Here is a 24,550-nt window from a genome sequence, read left to right on the forward strand (position 1 = left end):
TCATATTTGGTAACCAACCTATTAAAAAGATCACGTCTGTTGCAGCATCTATGTTGGAAGCTCTTAAGGAGTCTCCCTACAAATTGATTAAGACGTGGGAACAAGAACTGGAACTGCAGATTTCTTTAGATGACTGGAACTCCTCTTTAAGTCAGGTAAATAAACATATTCATTGCTTGAACTTGTCCGAGTGCCACTTTAAAGTTCTTTATAGATGGTACTATACTCCAGCTAGACTAGCCAGAATGTATGATTCTTCTGATCTAACATGTTGGAGATGTGGTAGTCATCCAGGTACTTATACACATATTTGGTGGACATGCCCTGCTGTTAAACATCTATGGTCATGGGCTTTTAATATTTTTACATCTATGACTACAAACAGAACTTTGGAGAATGCTGCCTCTGCTCTTTTGCATCTTAATTTGACATTCAAATCACAAAAAGATATTTGTTTTGCCACTCATTGTTTAGTCGCTGTTAAAATTATTATTGCGAGACATTGGAAATCATCAAAGCCGTTTAATAAACGGCTACTGATTGATCAAGTCATGTTTCAAATATCGATGGAATATGAGCTGATCAATAATTCGATCTTTATCTCGAAGAAAAAACAATGGTATTGGGACTGGTTAAAAAAATGTAAGGGGACAGACCCCCTACTCGAGCATACAGGCGAGCGGGTTGCCGTGGACGAGCATTGCGGCCTGCGGGCAACAGAGCTGGGGGAAGGCGGACGATTTCCCCGCTCTAAAGGTGCCTTGCGGATAAGCTCCACTTCTACCACCCCCCCCGGACCGGTGGGGGATATCCCAGTCCCCACTGGTTGACCCTCGGCAACCATTACCACACTCACCTCTTGCTAAATCCTGGCGGCTTCCCGTACACATTAAAGATGGCCGCAGACTCTGAGACAGACGCACAGAATCAGCATACTCCTCATGGCAGCCACACGGACACTGTCCTGCAACGGCTAGACAAAATATTTGAAAACTTTTGGCTAAAGCTGCAACAACGTACGAGGTCTGGTTTCCAGGAACAGAAGCAGGAAACAAAAAAAACCCAGCAGACGCAGCGCTGTGGGCCTCCCCCGAGCGATCCTAAAACACGAGCGCTTACCCATGCTGCTAAATGCCCGCCTGGGCTAAGAGCCCATCGAAGTGCTGCCTCTCTGACTATGACACACAAGCCAAGGAGAGTCCACCGCCCGCGACGCACACTGCCTAAACCAATCTGCCCAGGGAAGGGAAGAGAAATGGACACCAAAGTCTGTGGCCTAATGCTGCAGGTCCAGCAAAGCCGGAGGAGAGCCCTGCCACACAGAGCCTCACCGAATACTCATGGGGTCTATACAACAACCTCACTCTCATACAGCAAAAGGGCACCACTGCGTCCCCTTCAAGGCAAGACACAGAGGAAGGCAGCATGCAGCCCTCCCTCTGACCATCTACATGAAACCTGGCTATCATCGGGGACATTTGGGAGAACAAGAGGTGACCTTAAAGTAGGAGGGGAGATGGACTGCCTGAGACCTGCTAGTGGTATTGGATGATCCCATGCTGACCGAAATCTTCACACCATCCTGTTTAATAGTGCAGATCTTTTGTTGTTTCATGTTATGTGCCCGTACTATAAAGTGTTCCCAGTGAATCTGTTTCCTTATCTTACCCTCGTTTGTGTTCATACCCAGTGGAACTTTTACAAAAACTAGATTGAGTTACTCATAGGCTCAGCATGTTTACTTTTACTTTTCTCAACCTCTAGTTTAATCACTTGGCAACTTACATGTCTATGTTTCTTCACAGCTCATATATTGCCTTACTGAGAATAAGCCTGTTTTCTTTAAAAAAAAAATAAAAAAAAAATGTGCAGCATATCTAGACCTTATCTGTCTAAACATTGTGGTTCTACCTCTTGTCATAAGTCAATATGTCATTACAAAAGCTTGTATTTAACACTGCACACCTAAAGTAAAGTGTAGGGATTATTTGGTCAATCCTCTCCTTAGATAGATTCTCTTATTTGAACCAATTTTGGATATATCTGTTGACATATAAAAAGGGAAAAATTAAAGAAAGAGAAAATAGAAGTGAAGAAATATAGATTAGCGATAAAGGAAATAATTGATCTTGTGCTCTAAATTCGGTGATGGTTTTTGTTTGTCTTTTTGTTTTATGTGATATTTTATGCTGGTCTCTAAGTGATCATTGTGCTAATATTTATGATGCTGTATAATGCAACAAAATGTGCAATAAGTCATGTAATCATTTATTTGTTTGTTGTATTATATATGAATTCAATTCTTAGGTCCAGTACATTTGTTGTATATTGAAAAAAATGCTTTAATAAAAATCTATTTAAAAAAACAAAAACATTTTGGTTCTCCATGTATCTGTATGGAATTGTTTATTTGTGTGTTTACCCTTGTATTTTTACAATGTACGATGCATTTTACTTTTTAGCCACGCGGGGGCACTTCGGCGCCGGACCACACCGATACTCTATTTAGAATGTTTGGTTCGAATGTTCACACCTCACTAACGAGGTGTGAAAACCGCAGACCACAAGGGAACAAGCGTTGCGTGCTTCCCCTGGGTGGCCGCCGGTTCGTGTAGCGGAACGCCACCAGGGGGCAGCATTTGTATCCCAAACCGGCGTGCGCACCCTTTCTTCAGTCCCCGTGTCGGGGACCGTCCTACCCGCTCTCAAGCGAGCTGTAGTCATTAGTCCCTTTCCCCTACCTGGGAGCTCGCACAAGGCTCATGGCCATGGATATCCACTGGAAAGAGGGATGCACGCCAGGGAATCTCTGGAGCTGTGAGTCAGTCTTGCGGACGCAGAGTCCCGCTGGCCGCATGGCTGTCCGTGTCGACCAATAGAAGAAGGAGCATCTATTCAAACTGGATTCGCTCCATTTTCCTGGTTGGTCAGCATGAGTTAGTGCTGATTGGTCGCTGCGGGGCGCAGATGACCGATCGGAGGAGGAGTGCTTGTTCAAATGGGGTTTCGAGCCCTTTCTTCTGATTGGGCGGTGAAACCCCTCTCGTCCCTAGGCGCTGATTGGAGCAAATTGGTTTCGCACCTTTCAGCGGATCGGTGCAATCAGGTTTCGCGCCCTTTCCCCTGATTGGGCGGCAAGACCCCTCTCCTCCCCGAGTACCAATTGGTGCAGCAGAGTTTCGCGCCCTTTCTTCAGATTGGGCAGCGAAACTCCTTCCTCTCCTGAACGCTGATTGGCGTGATTTAGTTCATGCCCTTTCAGCTGATTGGTTGTTGCTTGGTTAAGGCGCGAAGTTTGAATTCGCCAGACTAAACCAAGCAACGCCATGGAACTAATTTCAGACTTTTAATGCTGATATCGCGGGCTCTGTATATCCCAGATGGGACCCGGGGCTATCTAGCAATGTAGATTTCAACCCTGTAACCCCTTACCTTCCAGGGGCGCCGAGCCCCAAAGTGTAACCCCCTTGAATATAATATGGTTTAATGTGTATCCCTGTGTACTGTTTGGTATCTCCCAGGGCGGAAGATGGCTATCTGTAACCCAGCCCCCTCCTGCCTGGGACTAAGGCAAGTGTATTGTGTGGAATGGAGACCCCCTGTGGGGTCTGTTCATAAAAAAGGCCTGTGTTCAATAAAGATTGAGAGAGTCTGCAGAGTCAGTGCTTAAACCTCCAAAATTGTGCATCGTCCTGTTATTGGAGGGAAGGAAGATTTAACCCATGTGTCTGCTGTTCTGGCTTGCAGGGCATGCAACGGGGAAAAGTCCTGGTAAGGACTAAGAGCATCCAGTGTCGTCTTTGCCCTGGAGCGCATAGAGTTAAGTCCCCTAACCATGAAAAAGTTCCTGAGCGGCTGAAGGAAGGGAACTAACGGGAGGTAACCGGCCGCGTTACCGCAAGAGGTCCTGTTACAAAGAGTAATATAGCGTATGTTGTGGGGGTGATGTTAAGATGTCAAGGAGTTCGATAGTAAAGGAGCTGCAACTTTCCACCATCCGTGAAAATGTATGGAAAACCCTGAACTGTGTAACTAGCCCATAAAAAGAGAGAATTTTAATTTGTATTATTTTATAGATCCCGGTGAGCCTCACAAGATAAGAAACCGCTATAGCGCTTTCCAAATCCCATATGAGCGTACAGGTGTTGTAATTCGCTCTCAAGGTTTGGACCAAATTCCCCTCTCGGCTATGTAATCAAGGCAGTGTATACTAGGAGCGGGATAGGCTGAGAGCCTTGTAATTAAAATTCCGCTGGGCTCCGAATATAGCCATAAAACAGTTGAGAGCCCGAGATCCCCCTGCTTTCTGCACCCCTACATTTGTGGAGAAAACCCGTACCCCTCCTGCCGCATAGAATAAACCATACCTGTCTAAAGTTGGTGCGTACAGCAGAAATACAATGTACAGTAATGTGAGCAGTAGAGCAGGGGATGAAAGGGGGAGTGGGGGGTTAAGCAGAGGAAGGGGTATCTTAGGACCAAGAGGAGAACTTGAAAGTGGGTACAGTTTGCAGGTGTAGAATAGAATGGCATAAGACAGGGAAAAAAACATAATTGGCTCCATGTACCTTACTATCTCCTGCAGCAGCCACAAAATGCATCTGTGGTGTGTTTCTGTCTTCCTCTAGTTAGCCTGTACTGTCTGTTGTTCTCCAATCTGTAGGGGAAAGAGATCCCAGTCTGTGTGGGTATTGCAGTGTCCCACAGTAAGCAGTCCCCTGCCCACCAGCGGCTAGCTGTGATGGAAAGAGACAAGTCGGGCTGGAATGTCCGGTACTGTACATGTAAATTGTCCGGTATAGAGGGATGGTGTGGTGGGAACATGGCTAATTCCATGTAGGAGATTCCCATTGTATTAGAAAGGCTGTCAGCGTGTAATGTGACAGTTTTTTAAGAAGGTATTCCAATCTTCTGTATGACCCAGTCTAGGAGGGACGGTCCGCAGGTGGGTGAGCAGAAGCTGCCGTCGGGTTAGAAGGGGTCCTCCCTGTCTCCCTGTTGGTCCCACAGTGGTCATTTCTACTCCATTTCGAGGGAGTTTGCCACCTCTGGCGCTTTGGCATTTGGGTGGTCTGGGCCGACTGAATTCCTCCATACCAATCAGGTATGCTGATGTAAGGTAAGTCCATTGCCCTGGTGAACACTGGAACATCTTGATAGGAGGACAGGGTATGGAAAGATCCGTTGTAAGTCACTATAAGGGCAAAAGAAAATCCCCACCGATATATAACGTTGCGTGAGGAGAGTTGGTCGGTAATGGGTCTTAATACTCTCCTGGCATGGAGCGTTGCCCAAGAGAGTCAGGATAAATTTGTAGGGGAGCATTGTGAAATAACTTTGGTGTAATGCTCTCATAATATCCTCTTTAACAGAGAAATAATGTAGCCTACAGATGATATCTCTCTTTGTATTAGGGGTCCCCCTGGGTTTCAGTACTCTGTGTGCATGGTCAAACAGTACCTGAGCCATCCGGGGGCCTATGGAGGAGGAGATTGAAGAGCTCCCTTAACTGCGAGTGGAGGTCCTCCTGATCTGCTTCCGGGAGGCCTTTGATCCGCAAGTTGTTCCGGCGGTTGTCCATGTCATCCATTGTGTGTTGTATCCCGGAGAGGAGGAAAGTATGGGAAGACATATCAGCTTGTAACTGCTGAATCTGAGTGAAGAGCCTATCACGGTCGTCCTCCTGGGAAGTGACTCTGTCCCCCACATGGCGGATGTCTGTGCCAACGGCCTCCTGTTTCGTCTGGAATGAAACTTCCAGCTTCCCCAGCATATTTTTGATGTCACTTTTGGAGTGTAGGTTACGTAAAGCATCCCTGATCTCCAGGTCTGTGGTATATACCGAGCCTGCAGATCCCTCTGGGCTGGAGGGTGCAGAGCCATCTTGAGATGATTTGAGCGCCATGCGGAGGCCTGTTGCGCTTTGTTAATGGTCCGCATTATCACTAAAGAATTTCATCAGGGCTGGGGGATGCTTCCCAGATGCTTGCTGTGAGGCAAGAGATTTCTTGGGGTGTCCCATTTTGGTTTTTTATTCCGATGTAGTTGGATTTAGTGGAAAGCTGTCTCGGAGATTACAGCATGTCCATCAGGCAATAGCTTCTTGACCCAGGGATAGATCTGACTGCCATTCCGGGACCAAGAAGGAATATTTTCCTAGTTTGTTGCAAAATTGAAGCTGCTTCAAACTGGGTTTTTTGCCTTCTTTTGCATCAACAAAAACAGATGTGAGGAAGGCAGAACTTGATGGACACATGTCTCTTTTCAGCCTATGTAACTATGTAACATAACACAGCCATTTGTTTATTTAAATTTTTTTTTTTACCAATTTTTCTTAAATTATATTGTATTACTGTCATATTTTTTTAATTGTACTTTGCTATTTAATATTTTATTTTGTAAAGTTGATGTGTACTACTGTAAAACAAAAAAGTTGTGCTCAGCTACTATGTTAAAATTTACCCCCTTCACCTACCTCTATCAAGTTTTTATCAAAATACATGACTTAATAAATTCATTACATTTTTCACAAAAAAATTTTTTTTTTAAATTTGTGGTATTAACTTTAATTTAAAAATGTTTACATGCGTACCCCTACACAGACATGAACCACATGTATAACGGTAAAGGGGAACACATAAGCCCGATGAGATTAATACCACGTACACTCTGGATAAAGGGCCATACGAAAAACCTGATGACTCAGAATGGTGGAGAGTTTCACACATGCTAAGACCCAATACACTATACAATATAACACACGCCACCAACACCATATAAATCATAGCAGAGATTAAACCACCACCAAATACTAAGCCGGAGTCACAAAAAGCCTACGACAAACACAAGAGTCTGTACTAAGTGAAATGCACTTCACCAGTTAATGGGGACCTGCGAGTCCGTCAACATGGTGGGCCTGCGAGCCCGATCTAAGTGAATGACATCGAGTGGAACGCACCTGGTTAAATCAGCTGGGACATGACCTACCTTCACCCAGCATTCTACTGACAACTATAGAGGGGGTATAATCAACACGTCATACACTGGTTTAGAGCCACGCAGCTCATGCTTATTATTGCTTACCTGTATACGTACGTATCACCAACTGGATCTGCGTATCCATAAATCTACAAGAAAGTTAAGAGACCTGCGAGTCTCACATTGACGGAAACTATTGTCATAACGATATACTTTAATAAAAAATATATTTACTAAAAAAAAAAATGTTTACATGCACATTGTATTTTTGCTGCTTTTTTGTGTGCATTGTAATATAAATTCCTAAACTGTACTTATTCATTCTGCAGCAATTTACAATATTATAAAAGGGGGAAATTTAACACAATGAGACAATTACAAAATTATACAGGAATAGCTAGATAAGGACTTTACAGTCTAAAGGAGTGGAGTACAAGGACAAAAAACAAACCGGGCGGACAAGTAACAGATGGAGGTGGCAGTGGAGGAGAAAGCCAGAGACAGATTTGTGCCATAGAAGTTATCAGGGAGGCCATAAGCAATTCTAAATAGATAGGTTTTAAGGAGCTACTTAAATGACTGAACTTTAGGGGAGAGTTTAGGGAAGGAGGACATGATCAACAGTGCCAAGGGCAGCAAAGAGGTCAAGGAGAGTTAGTATGGAGCAGTGACCATTGGACTTAACTGTGATTAGGTTAATTATAACTTTAATCAGATCAGTCTCAGTAGAGTGGAGGGGGTAGAAGCCAGATTGATAAGGGTCGAAGAGGGAGTTGAAATTGAGGAAACAAGCCAAACGAGTAAAGTCAAGTCTTTCTAGAAGCTTAAAGGAAATAGGTTGCAAGGATATGGCATGATAGTTTGAAGGGGAAGATGGGTCAAAAGATGACTTTTTTAGGATGGGTACGACAGTAGCATGGACAACGCCTGAAGAAAATAGAGCAGCCGGAGATGTGTGTTAAGCATGGTACAAGACAAGGGGAGAGAGATCTGATAAGGTAAGAAGGTATGAGATCAAGTGGGCAAGTGGAGAGGAGAAGTGCAGCCACCTCCTGTTCAGTAGCCAAGTAAAATGCCTAAAGGGTAGGGAAAGTATAATAAATAATAATATCTTAGATCAAGACCAACTTTAGACTGGGATGTAAAATGTTTAGACTGTTTTAACTATAATTGAGATTTTCTTAGTTTGGCATGGTCGGGGTTACTGGGTACTGGCAGACATGATTATGTTTAGTTTAATTTTATTATGGTTTAACAGAAAAGGGAATGTCGGTTTACATATTCTACTGTTCATGATTGCTTCTCTCCATTGCATAAGAACCTACTCATTGATATCCAATGTATGTCTTGCATTTCTATTTGTCTGACACTCTCCATAAAAAAAAATGCATTTGAACAAACAACCCATTATTATTTATTTTATTATTATTATTATTATTATTTTTTGTTACATTCTATTAATTTGTTTACATTTTCTTCATACTAAATAACCATGTATATATATTTATATTTCATTGAAAAATGTTGTCTTTAAAAAAACAATATATATTTTCTTTGGGTAATGTGTACATTTTCTGTAATAATATGACTTGAAGCTAGGCAACATGCTCACAATTTGCTTATTTTTTGCTCTCCTCAATCGGTTCGTACGCTAGCTTCACCTGGATAGACCACACGAAAGCCTATGGCAGACAGGGCTTTCGTGCACATGGTCACACGATAGTTAGGATTTACAGTGCAATCAAGCTACAGTACTGACCCCCTAGCAGTCTCTCAGAATAGGCAATTCTGGTACATATTAAAGGGACACTCTAGTCACCAGAACAACTACAGCTTATTGAATTTGTTCTGGTGGGCAGAATCATTACCTTCAGGCTTTTTGCTGTAAACACTGTCTTTTCAGAGAAAATGCAGTGTTTACATTACAGCCTAGTGATGGCTGTTAGAGATCCTTCCTGGGTCATGGCTGCCTAAAATGCATCAAAACATTCAGTATCTCCTCCCTCTGCATGCAGACACTGAACTTTCCTCATAGAGATTCATTGATTCAATTCATCTCTATGAGGAGATGCTGATTGGCCAGGGCTGCGTTGGAATCATGCTGGCTCTGCCCCTGATTTGCCTCCTTGTCAGTCTCAGACAATCCTATGGGGAAGCATTGTGATTGGATCAGGCTACCACTTCTCCTGATGTCAGCAAGCAGTGGGCAGGTCTAAAGGAAACAGAGCCAGAGCTAGCAGCTCCAAACTTAAAAACAATTAAGATTTTGCTATTTTTACGGAGGCAAGAGGGGGCAGGGGGGCTAGATGGTGGTTTTAACCCTATAGGGTCAGGAATAAATTTTTGTGTTCCTGACCCAATATTGATCCTTTAAGCAGGGTTTCTGCATTGTTAGATTGACTGTATATGATTACATTGTGTCAGGGTGGCAGTCCGGTGCCCGGAACCCAGACACAGTGTCCAGGCGGCGGCGCGTGGACCGGGACCCATTATGCCCGATGTTAAGTGGGAGTCTTCAGCGTGGAGGTGGATTAGCAGGGTCTGGTGCAGGGTAACCGCACGCCCCCTGGTGTTGAGCACCAGCATTTGTGCAGCCACATACCAAGACCCTGAATCAGCTTCAGCGGATACCAGGAACTAGGAGCTTGGAAGTTAAGCAGACCAGGAGCTGAATAGGGAGGCTCTGCAGCAAGATTGTATCCAGTACTAGAAACAAGGATAGACTAGAGATAGGCACCAAACATGAAAACAAGACAGAACTAATAGAACCCAGAACCAGAGAAAGATAGTAAGCTAAACCCAGAACATATACACAAGACATGAGGAAAACATGAACATAACATGGGCATGACTGGACAGGACTATACATGGACTGGGGATACAAACTAAAACAAGACAAGATAACATAGGCAAAACAAGAGGAGAAATAACTAAGTACTACATATGAAAATCATGGGGATTTAGTCACACTATATGATCATACATTGCATAAGCCTGTCAACAACGCCAATGTACCCCATATCTGGCAGGTCCTACACTGTCTAATGTATACTAGAACATCCTAAGTAGACAAATATAGCACTTACCTGCAAGAAAGGGCAGAAGCTTTGAGCAGCTGCCTGCAGGACTCTGAAACAGAAAGGAATGATGGAAAACAAATGGGTGTGGCAACATAAAACAAACATTTAAAGGAAACCTGGAGACTGGGAAATCCAGGGACGAACTATAGGAATGAACCCAGAAATCCCAGCATAAAGAAAACCAGACATAGACTAGAAAACCAAAAAAACAAGGAAAACTAAGCAAGAATAGCAAAAAGAGTACTGAATACCAGAAGCCAAGTGCAGACATCAGAACAGAGCAGAGCAGATCATGACACATTGCATTTTAGAGATTGTGATCTCCTCTTGTCTTAACATGTTCAATACGGTTTCTGCATTTTTGGTTATAATACGCATCTTTTGCCATATGGTGTCATTGTATCTAAGTACTTATATACATAATTTCCGGTTGATTAAATGGTCTAGTTATTAAAGGGTTTGCAACTAACTTGTTAGGTGCACATTTGACTTGGGAGAATCACCATATCAGTATTCATTACTGTCGAGCAGGTGCAAAGTACCATACTGCAATTAACTGCAAACTCTGCACAGCGACTGTTTTAACCCTTTATGACTTTGAGTATCCCTGCATTTCACAGCTAAATCAAATTGACATATTTATTGTTAATAAATTAATGTTTATGTTATTTCTCTTTATCTTCAAGCTTTCTCATTAGGTGGGAACATCTGTTAATAATACGGACCGTGCTGACCAGGATAATTATTTACCGCTGGCAAAACCTCCTATAATTGTACCCTACAACCTAAAGTTGCCAAGTCTCAAGGATCCACCGAACAATAACTGACAGGGCGATTTACATAAATACTTTTTCTCATGACAAAGCACCAATCTGCTAATGGGATCCGTCTAGCATTTATCTTTCCCATATATATATATATATTGGTTTCTGGAAACACCGTAATCTAATTTCTACACTATTTTACTAACATCTTATTGCATATTCTATGCTCTCTACACAATTAGTCCAGTCATTTTCATAGATCACAGGTTTTTTATCTGCATCTATAGGAACTCTGGGACTAGCCACCAGTTTGCAGGGCAATTTTGCTCTTCCACTTGGACGGGATTATATTAGGAATAGGGTCCACGGGTGTCCCCACGATTATGTATCATACCTCCGACTGGCTGTTTTGTTTTCATTATTTAGCTTCCAGGTTTTCAAATACGCCTCTGAAACACTCTTCTGGTGTAAGCCTATCCTATAAACAAATGTCGGGTTCATAAATCACTTACACCCTCATTTTTATACTACCTCACCCCGGGTTTATGCTTGAATGTCACGTGACATTGTTCTCTTATGATGTATAAATTCCCGACGCTAGGAATTGCCCTTCTCGTATTGGTCCCCCTCATTCATTTGGGGCCTCAATTTCACCATCCATTACATTACTCATCATTCGCCTTATATGTTCACTTAGATAAACATTATTTCTATAGGAAGATTTTACTCAATTACGCTTCTAATGCTCACCTTAGCACTTATGTTAATACTATGCCATTTCTAATATAGTGTCATGCCCCAGCTACCGGTAATTCCTTGTCTCTTCCGGGTTGACGGAGTTTAGCCACACCCCCTCTCTACATAATGCGACCGTGCCAGATACACAACGCTGGATTAATGAACAGCGTTACCGCGAAATCAAACCGGCTGAAAGTTTCTCTGCAAACCTACCTGTGTACCGAACCGGACTGGAACTCGAACTAACCTCCTTCTCCTATCCTCGACCACGGCTAGTATCTGGACTTCTCTCATCCTGTCTCAGAAAGAACCTCCCCGGAGGAGAACTCCGGAACCTGAATTTCACCCTCTGGAAGCTAAGTCAATTGTTTCATCTGTGATAAGAACTTCCTTCTCTCAAGCCTGCTTAGCATTCCTTCCATAGTCTGCTCTCAAGTTGTTCCAATCATTTCTGCTACAGCCTGCTCTCAAGCCCGTTAAGCATTCAGGCACCAGCTGCTCCCTGACCTGCTATCTCTAAACCTAAAACAAATCTCTGCTGTTACAACTTCATTATAGCTTTCTTCATTACCCTAAAACTCGCAAACACCAAATGTGCTAGATTGCATGTATATAGGAAGCTGCTTACTCCAATTAAACCAACAGTGAAGTATTTAAAGATACAGTACCTGTATTTTCCTATATAGAAACATAGAAACATAGAATGTGATGGCAGATAAGAACCATTCAACCCATCTAGTCTGCCCAGTTTTCTAAATACTTTCATTAGTCCCTGGCCTTATCTTATAGTTAGGATAGCCTTATGCCTATCCCACGCATGCTCAAACTCTGAATAGACAATTCCTATATTATTCTCTAATCTTCTAATCATCAATTTAAATCCTAAGAAATCTGCAGTTGCGCTCCATATCAATCTATGTAAACGTGACATATAGGAATACTGTGTCTTGTATATGTTTCTATTTTCAGGGTAGTCCGGGTCTTGGACACTTAACTAGTGATGATGAGACGCTATCACTAGTTTGGTATAGTACATTATCTAATTTTTGACTTGGTGTTTATCCTCATTAATTACTAAGGTTAGGCTCCTTATCCTAAATCACCTGCTGGTGGTTTCCAACACTGCTTATTTTAATGCTACTTTGTTTACTATACACTCTTGCCTTAAACAGGCGTACTATTTTATATTGAATCTGTTTTCTACCCTCAAGGAGGTCCATGGTCAATGGCCATATATTGTCTCAGACAACTTTTTATAATGCGGTATTATATGTTACAGAAGCGGGGCCGTCAGGCTCCAGCACAAACACGGGGCTGCCAAGCTTAGTGACCGCACACATACTCCTCGTATATTTCATCATACCACTAGATTCATTATTTAGGACTACTGCTTTCACTTGTATCCGTTTGGCTTATAGGATAATGGTATCAAGGGCATCACACATACTAAGTTTAATTACAGGTTACAGGGTGCTCAGGCTTTAGGGAAATCTACACTAGTTAGGTAGTTCTGTCATAAATTAATTCAATTGGGTCCACAAACTGGCCTTTTAATTCACACAGGTACGTTACATCAGGTATCTACCTCAGGTACGTCATTCTACACGTACTTATCCGCTTCTGCCCTAGTTTGCTTTGTTACTGGCTGACAGGGCACCAGGAGTCCAATAGTTAATATTTTCACAGGCCTCTATGCCTTCGGTTAGTGGTCCCGCGAGGCAACACCCATCCTCCTACTCAGAGGTACTACACCCATCGGCCCAACTCATAACTAGTCGTCTCGCATGGTGGCATAGAGAGGGCCTCACCAGTCACTCCCTTGCTATCTTATGCTTTAAAAGTCACCAAGAGGCCGACACTCCGCCACAACTTTCAGTGGCCATGAAATCCCCTCGCGCCAACGCATAGATAGAGCCTCTCAAAGCCACTTGGCATCTAGCAGGGCCTCATCCATCACCAACCAAGTTTAATCGTTTCGACTCTTTGCATTAGGTAGTAAGCCAGTACGTCATGATTGTATGCACTAATCACTAGCTTATTCAAACATGAATCGACAACAAGAAGCTGGAAAGACCTGGGCGTGCCCGACACTCCTGCTAGGTCCGATACACCTTCATGCAAGGGGTCATAGCTAGCCCTACTTCTATTAGATCTTGGACTATACCTTGCATCATAGCAGAATAGTTACATGGCACATACGGTATCAACAGCTAGATAACCAAGTTACCCAATCCCATATATACATATGTATCGCAAAACAGGATTATAGAAATGAAGCATCTGCTTAGAATTAAAAATTTTGTCTAGAATTTGGGAAATAACCTGTCCAGTTATTTATTCTATAATACAGGTTAAAGACTTTGCACGTTAATCTGTGATGCCGACACAATTATAAGTTTAAAGCAGTAAAGTGGCAGGTACTATGAGGTAAAGGTAAGTTCCTTTATAGTAACAAGTATTAAGTCATGGGGTGTTAAACTTATTTTTCCAAGGGGCTTTTATATTTACGCTGACCCTCGCTAGGTCCTCAATTCCTCAATATGCATTTAAGCATGTGTTATATAAGTCCATATTAAGTACGTGTTCCAGTATCTTCAAGATATCCAACGGGATATATTGACTTTCTGTCCTACTATCTGTTTTTAGCAGTGTTACATCTATAAGTGAATTCGCAAAGAACAAGTTGCAATACACGATTATCAGTTTTATTGTTATATTATCATAATTCTTATGCTAACATGTCATTATGCCACTTCTCCTCATACTTATTGAAGCCACTATGACTGGCCAGCCGTGGTTTAGTTAACTGTTTCTACAACTATGTTTTGATCATTCATGGAAATTCACTACTGATATATTCAGCTGATGGTTGGCTTATTTTCTATGTAAACTCTGTTCATCAAATATTTTGCTTGATACTGATCCTAGGTTATCCCATATTGCTACTCTTCCGTTGCTCCACCTATTATACTCACAGTTATTTCTCCCATATCTATATTCCTGGAAGAATGTCACGTCTCTGTCGTATGTATTCTTAGTGAAAGTGAATACCGCTATAGGTGATAACTTATTGTCGAGTCCTAATAGCCGGGCGACCAGATGAGGACGTTGAAATGTGGATTATGCTCGGGTGTTTGTCAGTTGGGTGAGGTACGAGACCGAGTGTCTCTTTGTCAGTCATCCGTAATCACAGTGACCCTTGCTATGTTCATCATCAATCATTGCTATGTTATATGACCCTGGTTTAGTCGAATTGTTTTTATTAATTTTGTTCTATGGCATTCCCCCAGTCAGCTACGGTATTAACCCCTCAATTTTGCAAGGCATATATTGGCTTAGTCTCTTATATATTTACTACATTACCTTAGTCATTGTATGGCTCACATGTATGGCAGATTCCAGATTATCAATTTGTACACAGTATTCCTTCTCCATGTTATAAGATGGGACCCTTAGTGGTCTCCCAGTGTTTGCTGTCCCCTAAGTCTCTCCACTCATTACTAATTTCAGGTCACAGGCAAGTATTAAGGCCGTTTGACCTGTAATTGTGGGAAGGGAATGTATTTTCCCTACTTAAAGGGAACCGTTACCTTACTCCACACCGTCCATGGTCTAGCGATTTGCATGACCCTCCCTCCACTCCCACTACTCAACATATCCTCCTTTTTCTCCCTTTACCCTTGGGTGGGATCTCTTTAATTTACAGGCCCTACCTCATTGTCGATTCCGGCACACCACAACCGACTTGCCCTTATATTCTAACTACTCTTATACTTATCTCTTACTCCATATACGGTCTTCTTGCCCCTAACACAACTGTAAGAATAAACCTGAAGAAAATGTAAGTCCGATGTGTATTGATGTTTGTAACTGACACACAGAAGAATTATAGCATAGATGTAGATCTATACAATATGATGAGCCCAACAAGAAGAAAGAAGAAGATATATACAAGACTTATTTAAATCACATTCAATCACAGAGAGTGCAATTTTATTACAATCACCTTTTAAACCTGTTAGACATACTGGGAAAAAGGGGTATTCATTGATTTTTCAGGTGAAAATCAGGATATCAGTGTCAGTGTCATAGCAGAAGCTGCATGCCTAAATATGTGTGTGAATTTGTCATTTTATGCATATTTGTATCTGTATTTGCGTACATATTCTAGAATTTGTCACAAAATCAAGCACTGACACTGACATCTGACACTGTCCAAAGGTGAAGGTGATGAGATACTTTGAGAATTAATTTAATCTCACTACATATCTTGTGAATTAAAATCATGTTTCCACATGCAATAGTAGTGTAGCTTTATTTTTCAGCAAAAAATCTGTACAATAAATCAGTTTTTTTTTTTTTTTTTTAACAGAAATGACAGTCCGTCTTGTAGGACCAGATCCTTGCGAAGGCCGTATGGAAATTTATTATGGAAATACTTGGGGCACAATTTGCTCTGGAAATTGGGATATTGCTGATGTAGAAGTAGTATGCAGAGAGTTGAATTGTGGAGTACCAGTGGAGGCATCTACAAATGGGAAATATGGACCAGGTCCCCCTTACAGTGGCCTGACATATTTTCAGTGCAGTGGTAAAGAAAGTGAGCTAATGAGTTGCCCATACACCATTTTGCCACACAGCCATTCATTTACGTCTGACTCAGGGGCCAAATGTTCAGGTAAGAATTTCTAAATTGTGTGTATGTTTTACAAATGCATGTATGCATGTATACATGTATACATGTATACATGTATGTTTGCTAATGAAAATCCAAAATGTTACAACAAAATATGGATACAGATTTTAGTATTAAGTTTTCAACTTTTTTTTATATCACATTCTATGGTTAACATATTAATGTTTCTGCTGCTGGTCCACAATAAGGTTAAATAAACAATACTGATATATTTCCAACTGTGCCACAATAAAGGAGAATTATTGACTCGAAAATGACAGTCAACAAGTTGTAACCCCATATGATAACTCTTATATCACTGATTATAAAAAGCATTAATTCAATGTTCAACCAATATAGCACCAAATGTGTTACTTTACATGGATCTCAAGCTAGTCCCTAATGACTTAAAGGTACTGTATAGGTAAAAAAAAAATAATGCATATCCTTGTTTACCTTCCAACAGTAAATCTACTGTCACTAAACACTTTTTCCCTAAATAGTGTAAAACTGAGCTTTATAAGTATATTTTATAATCTTTACTTCGATTATGCTCCTCCTCTGATTGCATGTAATTTCCCGCTTTGCTTTTTTTCCTGCTTCCTGTATTTCAGTTGGACTGTCCACCAATGGTCATACTGACACGCCTTTGTGGACATGCCAGATCTTAGTGATGCAATTTGCAATTTGCATCACTCAACAAATGCCTACCCAATAAGTACTCAACCTAAGTTACACTACAAATACAGCCTACAGATACTAGAACTCACATACCATACCACATCACACACACACAAGGCATTTCCTCAGCACATTAGATATCATATAGTGTCTTATGTTATATATATATATATATATATATATATATATATATACAGATAATAAAGAAGAGAGCACTCAGTGGATTTCCAAAAAAAGTGAATGTATTAAATGTTGCCATTAAGGATCAACGTTTCGACCTAAGGGTCTTTATCAAGATCTTTGGTTCGGCACTTCCAAAATTCGGGACTTAGGCAATTCGGGACTTCGGCTCTTCGATTTGATTCGGCACTTCGGCAATTCAACACTTCTGGACTTCAGTAATTCCCTAACCCCTACCACTAACCCTAAACCTACCCCTAACCACCACAACCACTTACACATATAGGGCTATGGTTAGGGTTAAGGTAGGGCTAGGGGTTAGGAGTAGGGTTAGATTCCTATCTTTATTCCCGTAATTTCCCCTTCCTTTCTTGTTTTGCCACTTTATGCACTTTGGCACTTCCGAAATTCGGCACTTTGGCAATTTGGTACTTTACATTCGGAATGAAACGAATTGCACATGTCTAATATTTATATGTTTATATATTATAACTGAGTATATATAAAGAGGCAGACAAACTCATAAATACCTATAGAGCTTTGTGTTATCTCTATCTATCTATCTATCCTTCCATCTATACAAGTGTGTATATGTGTGTGTATATATATATATATATATATATATATATATATATATATATATATATGGTATATGTATGTGTAGAAGTGTGAAGTAACTGAACCTGCCTAAATCTAGCTGTTTCTTTTTTTGCTTCCACCTTCCTTAAATAAGCGTGGGGACAAAGAGCATCTTCCTCTGGCTTACTCAAGGCAAATTAGATCACAGGATGGATCAATTTACTCAGGCATTCCAGGCATTGTTAGCTAGAACAGCTCACCTCTCTCCTGATACCCCTTGCACCTATGCCAACCCAGAGAGTGTCTGTTGTATTGGAGGCTTCCAATCACAACAACATTTTCACGAACCTGATCCCACCTCCTAGATATGGAGGCAATCCAAACACTTGCAGAGAGTTCATTAACCAAATCAAATTTAATTGAAATGCCAGGTCTTTCCCTACTGACCGATCTAAGGTTGGATTTTTAAAGCACCAACTAAGTTTTGCATCAGCTTTTGATAAGGTGTTTGATCTACCAGGTAGAGAGAGAAGTGCAGCTAGATCCCTGATGAGAATCAAACAGTAATCAATAGCTGTACATTATACTAATTTCTTCACTTTTGCATCTGAGGTGGATTGGACAAATAGTTGTTTGGTATCTGTATTCATGGAGGGGTATAATGATAATATTCTAGATGAGGTGGAATCTAGAGATCTTCAGAACGATTGGAGGGCCTTATTGATTAACGAATAGATAGATAAATGTAGGGAAAGATACCTACAGAGGAGTAGAGTCAGATGTCCTTCTGTAGCTGTACATCTTAGGGTCACAGTTCCTAAAACTTTATCTACAGACTCCAAACCCATGCAGTTAGGGGCAACCAAACTATCCGAGGCAGAAAACAATAAAGGAAAAAAGAAGGGGCTCTGTGTCATGATTTCCACTATCATTAATAAACGATCAGGCCCCACCTATGTTTCTGATGTAATCAATTCCTGTGTTAAAAGGAAGCTGCAGCTGATCTCCTGTGCTCAATCAATTTGCCACTTTGATACTTGCTACTTTGTTGCATACTGCTGACAAACCTCATTAATAGCACTCGGAGCGTGCTCCTTAGGAGGGGGATAACATCATGATTTCCACTATCATAAATTATCGATCAGGCCCCACCTATGTTTCTTATTCCTCTGTTAAAAGGAAACGGCAGCTGATCTCAGGTGCTCAATCAATTTGCCACTTTGATACTTGTTACTTTGTTGCTAACTGCTGAGAGAGCTCCTTCTTATTAGTAACTGTGTACCGAACCTCTCTGGCTTGATCCTGACTACGCTGACTTCTCCACTCACAGACTTCACCATCAAATTCCTCCATATACTGCAGGGAACCATAATTCCCAGATTTTACTATTAACATGACATAAAGTCATGATTTTATTAAAGACACGGAGGCAAGTATTATGCATATCTCTTTCTTTATTACTCTCAGCAGCAAAGATAGAGAAATATAAATATATCAAAATGAAAGAAAAAAACTGTATAGGCACACAGGCAACCAATCACAAAACAGAGGAAGTGACTATAAAAAGGCCTGTATCTCCCACAATCCCCCTCTTTCTTGCGAACCGAAGACCAGGAAACATGAACCGACATCATACACACCGATAAGAACAGGAAACAGCAACAAACTGAACTTCAAGCTACAAAAGAGAGAGAAATATGGTAAAATCCAAACTCCAAACTGAAACTCACCAAATAAATTCATCAGGAGCAGTCTAGGAACTCAAACCTAGAAAATAGAAAATTACCATTAGTACCAAACCATGGAAAAATTGAAACTGCTTCAGTAAATATACACAATAAACACATCCAATAAACAGACTGGAATGCAACATACCTGAAAGTCCAACAGAATCTCATCCCAAAACCCAACACCGGGAGGGTGGGTGGGAATAATATTCGCCTCTGTGTCTTTAATAAAATCATGACTTTACGTCATGTTAATAGTAAAATCTGTGAATTTTATTAAAGACACCACGGAGGCTCCAATTATCCAAGTTCAAAGCTGAGCCACCATATGAGATGCAATGTGATCAACGGCCTGAAATAGAGAATCACGAAATTCGACATTTGCCACCGGACAACAGCCGGTAAGGTTTCCTCCAAACGACAACCGTCCTCTGAGGTCCTGGAAGTCATACCTCCATGTACCAAGTGGGATGCAACAAACGACATGTCGATACCAGCCAACATAGTAGTCATTAAACCCATTGCGCCAATGTAGGAGTAGACACCGGTAGGTGGGGAGCGCCAGAAGGAAAGAACAAAGTGCACGGTCCGGAGAACGTAGTGGCTGCATAACCTCCAGGTAAGTCTTCAGACACCCCACCGGCCATAGCGTCAAAAACGTCCTGAACGTAGGGTAAGATTTCTAGCTCCAGGTGGCATAGCAAGGTGAATGTCAGACCTTCCGGCATCCGTAATCCGGGGACTTCCGGGTAGACGGAGCGCGGCCACTCCCCCTCCTCTGACGCGGTCGCTCCCAGGATACATAGGGAGACCGCGTCAACACCACAGTGCTGGATCAATTTGAAAGCCTCCCGCGAAAACTTCAACGCTAAGTGCATCTGTGTTTACCTCTACTGTGTATCGGACCCGGACTGTTTATCGTTTACCTGCCTTCTCCTCTCCTCGACCACGGACTTGTCTTTGGATACTCTTTTGTCTGCAGCTACCTTAATCCTCTCTGAGAACATCTATCACCGAACTGGACTACCACCCCTACAAAGCTAAGTAGAACTCATCGGCCTAAACAGGATTATAATTACCTTGCATCTCTGCTTATATCCTCTTGCTTCTCCCTAACTAAATATTCTGCTGCCAATTACCAATTCTACATTGGAATCTCATCTCTGTTCGGACTAATAATTGCCTTAACCTAATCTTTCTGCAAATCCTGCTGCTGCTTATTTTTCTGACAAGGAATTAAAGAGACGGCTCAAGTTGAATTTTACTTTATTTCAATTGTAACCATTTAATAAAAATTTTTCAGTTATCTGCAGTTGTGATCCATATTGTCAATAAGTGACCATTACAGTGAATCCTCTACATAGATGATCTACGAAGGATATTGACCAACTAGGAAAGAAAAATCTTTAAATCCAATGTCGAGGGTTAGATACGGAAACCAGTGTTAGTCCCATGCATCAACCGGACCACACTTGTCATGGTGACCGAAGGCCGATCGATTACCCGGCGTCCATGTGTTACAGAGGAGACAGGGAGTTAATCGTGGAACGTCCGAGATAATCCAAGCGCACCGAAAGGAGTCACGTCATCCGGTGTAGAAGGCCTTAGTCCACTAAGTGTGTTCCCACTCGGTCTAGAAGGGTTCTGAACGCTTGGAATCAAACCTGGGCAAACTATCGCCATTCTCCGTAATCGAGGAAACCATGGGTGCGACCTTCGCAGAGCAGCAATCAACACCAACGCAACCTAGTGCTGGGCCAATTGCAAAAACCTGCAAGCAACCGAGTCGAACGGAGGGAAGGCCTACATCCAAGTATCCGGTCAATCCTGAATGAACGAGCCAATCGCTACAGTCGATAGGTACCGCCTTCCAGCCCTAAAACTTTGGCAACCAGGTGTTAAGGCAAGATGCCAACAGATCCACTTCGAACAGCTTCCACAACCGTTGCAAAACGTGAAAAACACTGAAGCGTATATGTGCCAGTCTCCAGAAACTCTTGAATAATCGTGAATTCCAAGCAGCCCTAGAAATGTCCAGGCCTGGAACGTGTTCTGCTGTCACCGAGACCCTGTGAAGACAAAGTCTCCAGAAGCCTTATGCCACGAATAGCCACGTGCGCAATTTCGTGCCCTGTAGCTGGTCGATGGAACTCATCGCTGACATACAGTCCACTCAGAGCATAACGCAGTCATTAGCGCGACCGGGGCAACACTGCAAAAAGCAAAAGGTTCCCGCCAAGAGATACAAACAGTTGATGTGCAACATCTTCTCGAACTTGGACCACTCGTCTCTGGAAGAAAAAAGATTCACAGCTCACAGAGGGTCCCGCTGATCCAGGTCTACCTATGAGCCAAGCCATCGGATCAGTTAGTCTCTGGACCTGTCGTCCAACTTCCGCCTTGCCTCATAAGAGTGATCCGGACAGAGATAGGAATCCTTCTGACTTGAAGGGATCGAAAGTAAGGTGGTCCTGGAGATGTAGTCTGGATGGAAGCCATAGGCAGGTCTGGTACCCTCACAAAATGCCTGATCACCAGGTCCTCTGTTCTAAAAGTCCACATGACTACCTTCATCATGGTTTTCATCTTGGAGCCAGAGAGGAACACTAACAGCCTGATAGAATTCCATCGTGAAACGCAAGAAAACTCCACCCTCTGTGAGGGATACAGAGAACCGACTTCCCAACTGCTCATAATAAATTCAAACTCTGAAGCACCGTAAACGGTTAGTTGACATGCAACCGTAACTGGTACCTGGACAAGGACATGACCAGGACGTTGTCTAGGTAGATATTCAGACAGGTATCCCTTGTACCTCATGGTGGGATACCCAGAAGCTGATGAGAGACCGAACAGTAGCCCTAGAAAAACCTTGAACGTTTCCTTTGCCAGGCAAAAACAGAGAAAAAAAACCCTGTATTCCGTGCTTATAGTAACCGCTACAGGATATTCCCCAATTCCAGATTGGCCATCTAATCTGATGCCTAGAGATGATCCCGGAGGCACTGGATGCCCATCAATGGAAGTGTTGGTACCAAAGGAAAAACAGAGAGGTCGGGGAAGTAGCGAACCCCTCCCCGCCGTTTAGGTACCATGACTAGGCTGCATCTGCACCTATACTCAAGATGCCTAATTCCTCTCTTCCCAACATCTTGAAAGTAGATGCTTCAGATAACGCCATAGGAGCTGTTCTTTCCCAACAAATAGGTCCTCAAGATCCTTTACATCCCGTTTCTTTTTTTTCTCGTACCCTATCTCCAGCTGAAAAAAAATATGCAATTGGAGAGAAATAATTTATGAGGAATAATAGCTTCTTTTGAGAACTGGCTTCATTTACTTGAGGGAACTGAAAAACCTATACTGGTCTACACTGACCATAAAAACCTTGAATTTTTACAGACTACTAAAACATAATCAGCACGGCAACTCAGATGACAACAAATGGGCAAATTGAGAGAGTGAACCAATGTATGGAACAGAATCTTAGATGCTTCTGTACTTAACTTCAAGATGATTGGTTATCATGGTTACCTTTGGCTGAATTTGCTTATAATAACTTTCTACATTCAAGCACCAGGATGACACTCTTTTACTCCAATTATGGGTTTCATCCAACCTCTTTTCCTACCGATCACATTTGTGGTTCCAATACTTCAATGAATTTTCAAATAGAAGAAATTACAAATTTGTTCAAAACCCTAAAAAGCAATCTTGAATCATCCTCCTCAAGTCGAAAGAAATTTGCTTAATATAAAGTTGGAGATAAAGTCTGGCTCTCCACAAAAAACATCAAAACAATCAAACCTTCTAAAAAATGTAGTTCCTTATTCATTAGATCTTTTCTTATAGAGAAAATTATCAATGAAGTTGCAGTCAAATTAACTTTGCATTCCACGGTGAAACTCCATCCTGTTTTCCACGTGTCTCTTCTAAAACCCTATGTTCCAGATCCATTTCCAAGAGATAAACAACAGAAAGTATATTAAGAAAGTTAATATAAACAAAGCTCCAGGGCCTGACGGTATTCATCCATGAGTACTTAATGAAGTGTAGAAATAAGTGAACCTGTTTTTTTTGTTTTTTATTGACATTTTGTAAGGTACATAGACAAGTTATACAATTTCCAGCGTATATCGACTCACAGAGCCAGGATAAAAAAACAACAGCAGCACGTGTTATATGCATTCGGAACAGTTATACATATTCTCATTCTAACAATTTCCAAGCTTGTGTTTGTCTTATATCATTCCTATGCCTAGCGTCCTTGAGCTCCGTCTCTTCCCATTTGCTCTGTTGTCTTTTGTACCAGTTTTCTATGTTTATCAAATCCTTTAACTATAACTGGGGTACGTTGGGTGGGCGAGGAGAGGGTAGTGGAAGGGGGGTAAACTTGGTTACCCGGTTGCCTTTAACTCATGTTTCTTATATTTACTGATAATGGCGTAGCCTCTTTCATCTATGGGTAATGCCTTAGATTGGTATGGTTTAAGAAATCTATTTTCTTGTCTATATTCCTTTCTTCTGGGGAGTTCTGTAGTTGTCCCACATTTCCCACGCCTCTACCCAAATTTTTTGTGGAGCTCGATAGGCTCTGGCTTTGCATTCATAAATTTGAATCGTATCTAGTTGTTCTATACATGTTTCCATCGCTGGTGTTTCTTTTTGGAGCCATGCCTTGGCTATGGCTGTGATAACCGTTAGAGCTATATGGAAGATAAGGTACTTGTGAGCTTTTGGCAGCTTCGGGATATGCTGTAATAGGAATATTTCTGGTTAGAGTGGGATATCTATGTGACCTACATTTTGTATAAGTGTTTTAGTAGATTCCCATAATTTTATGATGTCAGGACATCTCCACCACATGTGCCAGACGTCTCCCATGGCATGCCCGCACCTCCAGCATGCGCCTGATTGTTTTGGATCTACGAGCTTCATTTTAGTAGGGACTATGTGCCATCTATACATCATTTTTCTAGACATCTCTATCTGGGTTGTGCATAGAGAGAATTCTTTATTTGCAACAAAGTTTCGTTGCCACTCTACGTCCGGTAGTTGTCTGCCTATGTCTTTTTCCCACTTCCTTATTAAGTTCATTTGGCGTAGCTCTATGGGAGGTTGGTAGCTATGGTAAATTTTGGGCATAATGCC

The 24,550-nt window shown here is 41.8% G+C and overlaps 1 protein-coding gene across 1 annotated transcript in view; it reads left to right on the forward strand.

The window, feature by feature from the left end:
* Positions 1–24,550, forward strand: part of LOC134577500 (scavenger receptor cysteine-rich type 1 protein M130-like) — a 161,751-nt gene that overhangs the window by 14,336 nt on the left and 122,865 nt on the right. Inside the window, exon 3 of the mRNA XM_063436264.1 lies at positions 15,933–16,238. Within this exon, the coding sequence (XP_063292334.1) occupies positions 15,933–16,238 (306 nt within the window). The remainder of the gene's footprint in view (positions 1–15,932; positions 16,239–24,550) is intronic.

The sequence above is a fragment of the Pelobates fuscus genome, chromosome 11 (genome assembly GCF_036172605.1).
Source record: "Pelobates fuscus isolate aPelFus1 chromosome 11, aPelFus1.pri, whole genome shotgun sequence".
Taxonomy (NCBI): domain Eukaryota; kingdom Metazoa; phylum Chordata; class Amphibia; order Anura; family Pelobatidae; genus Pelobates; species Pelobates fuscus.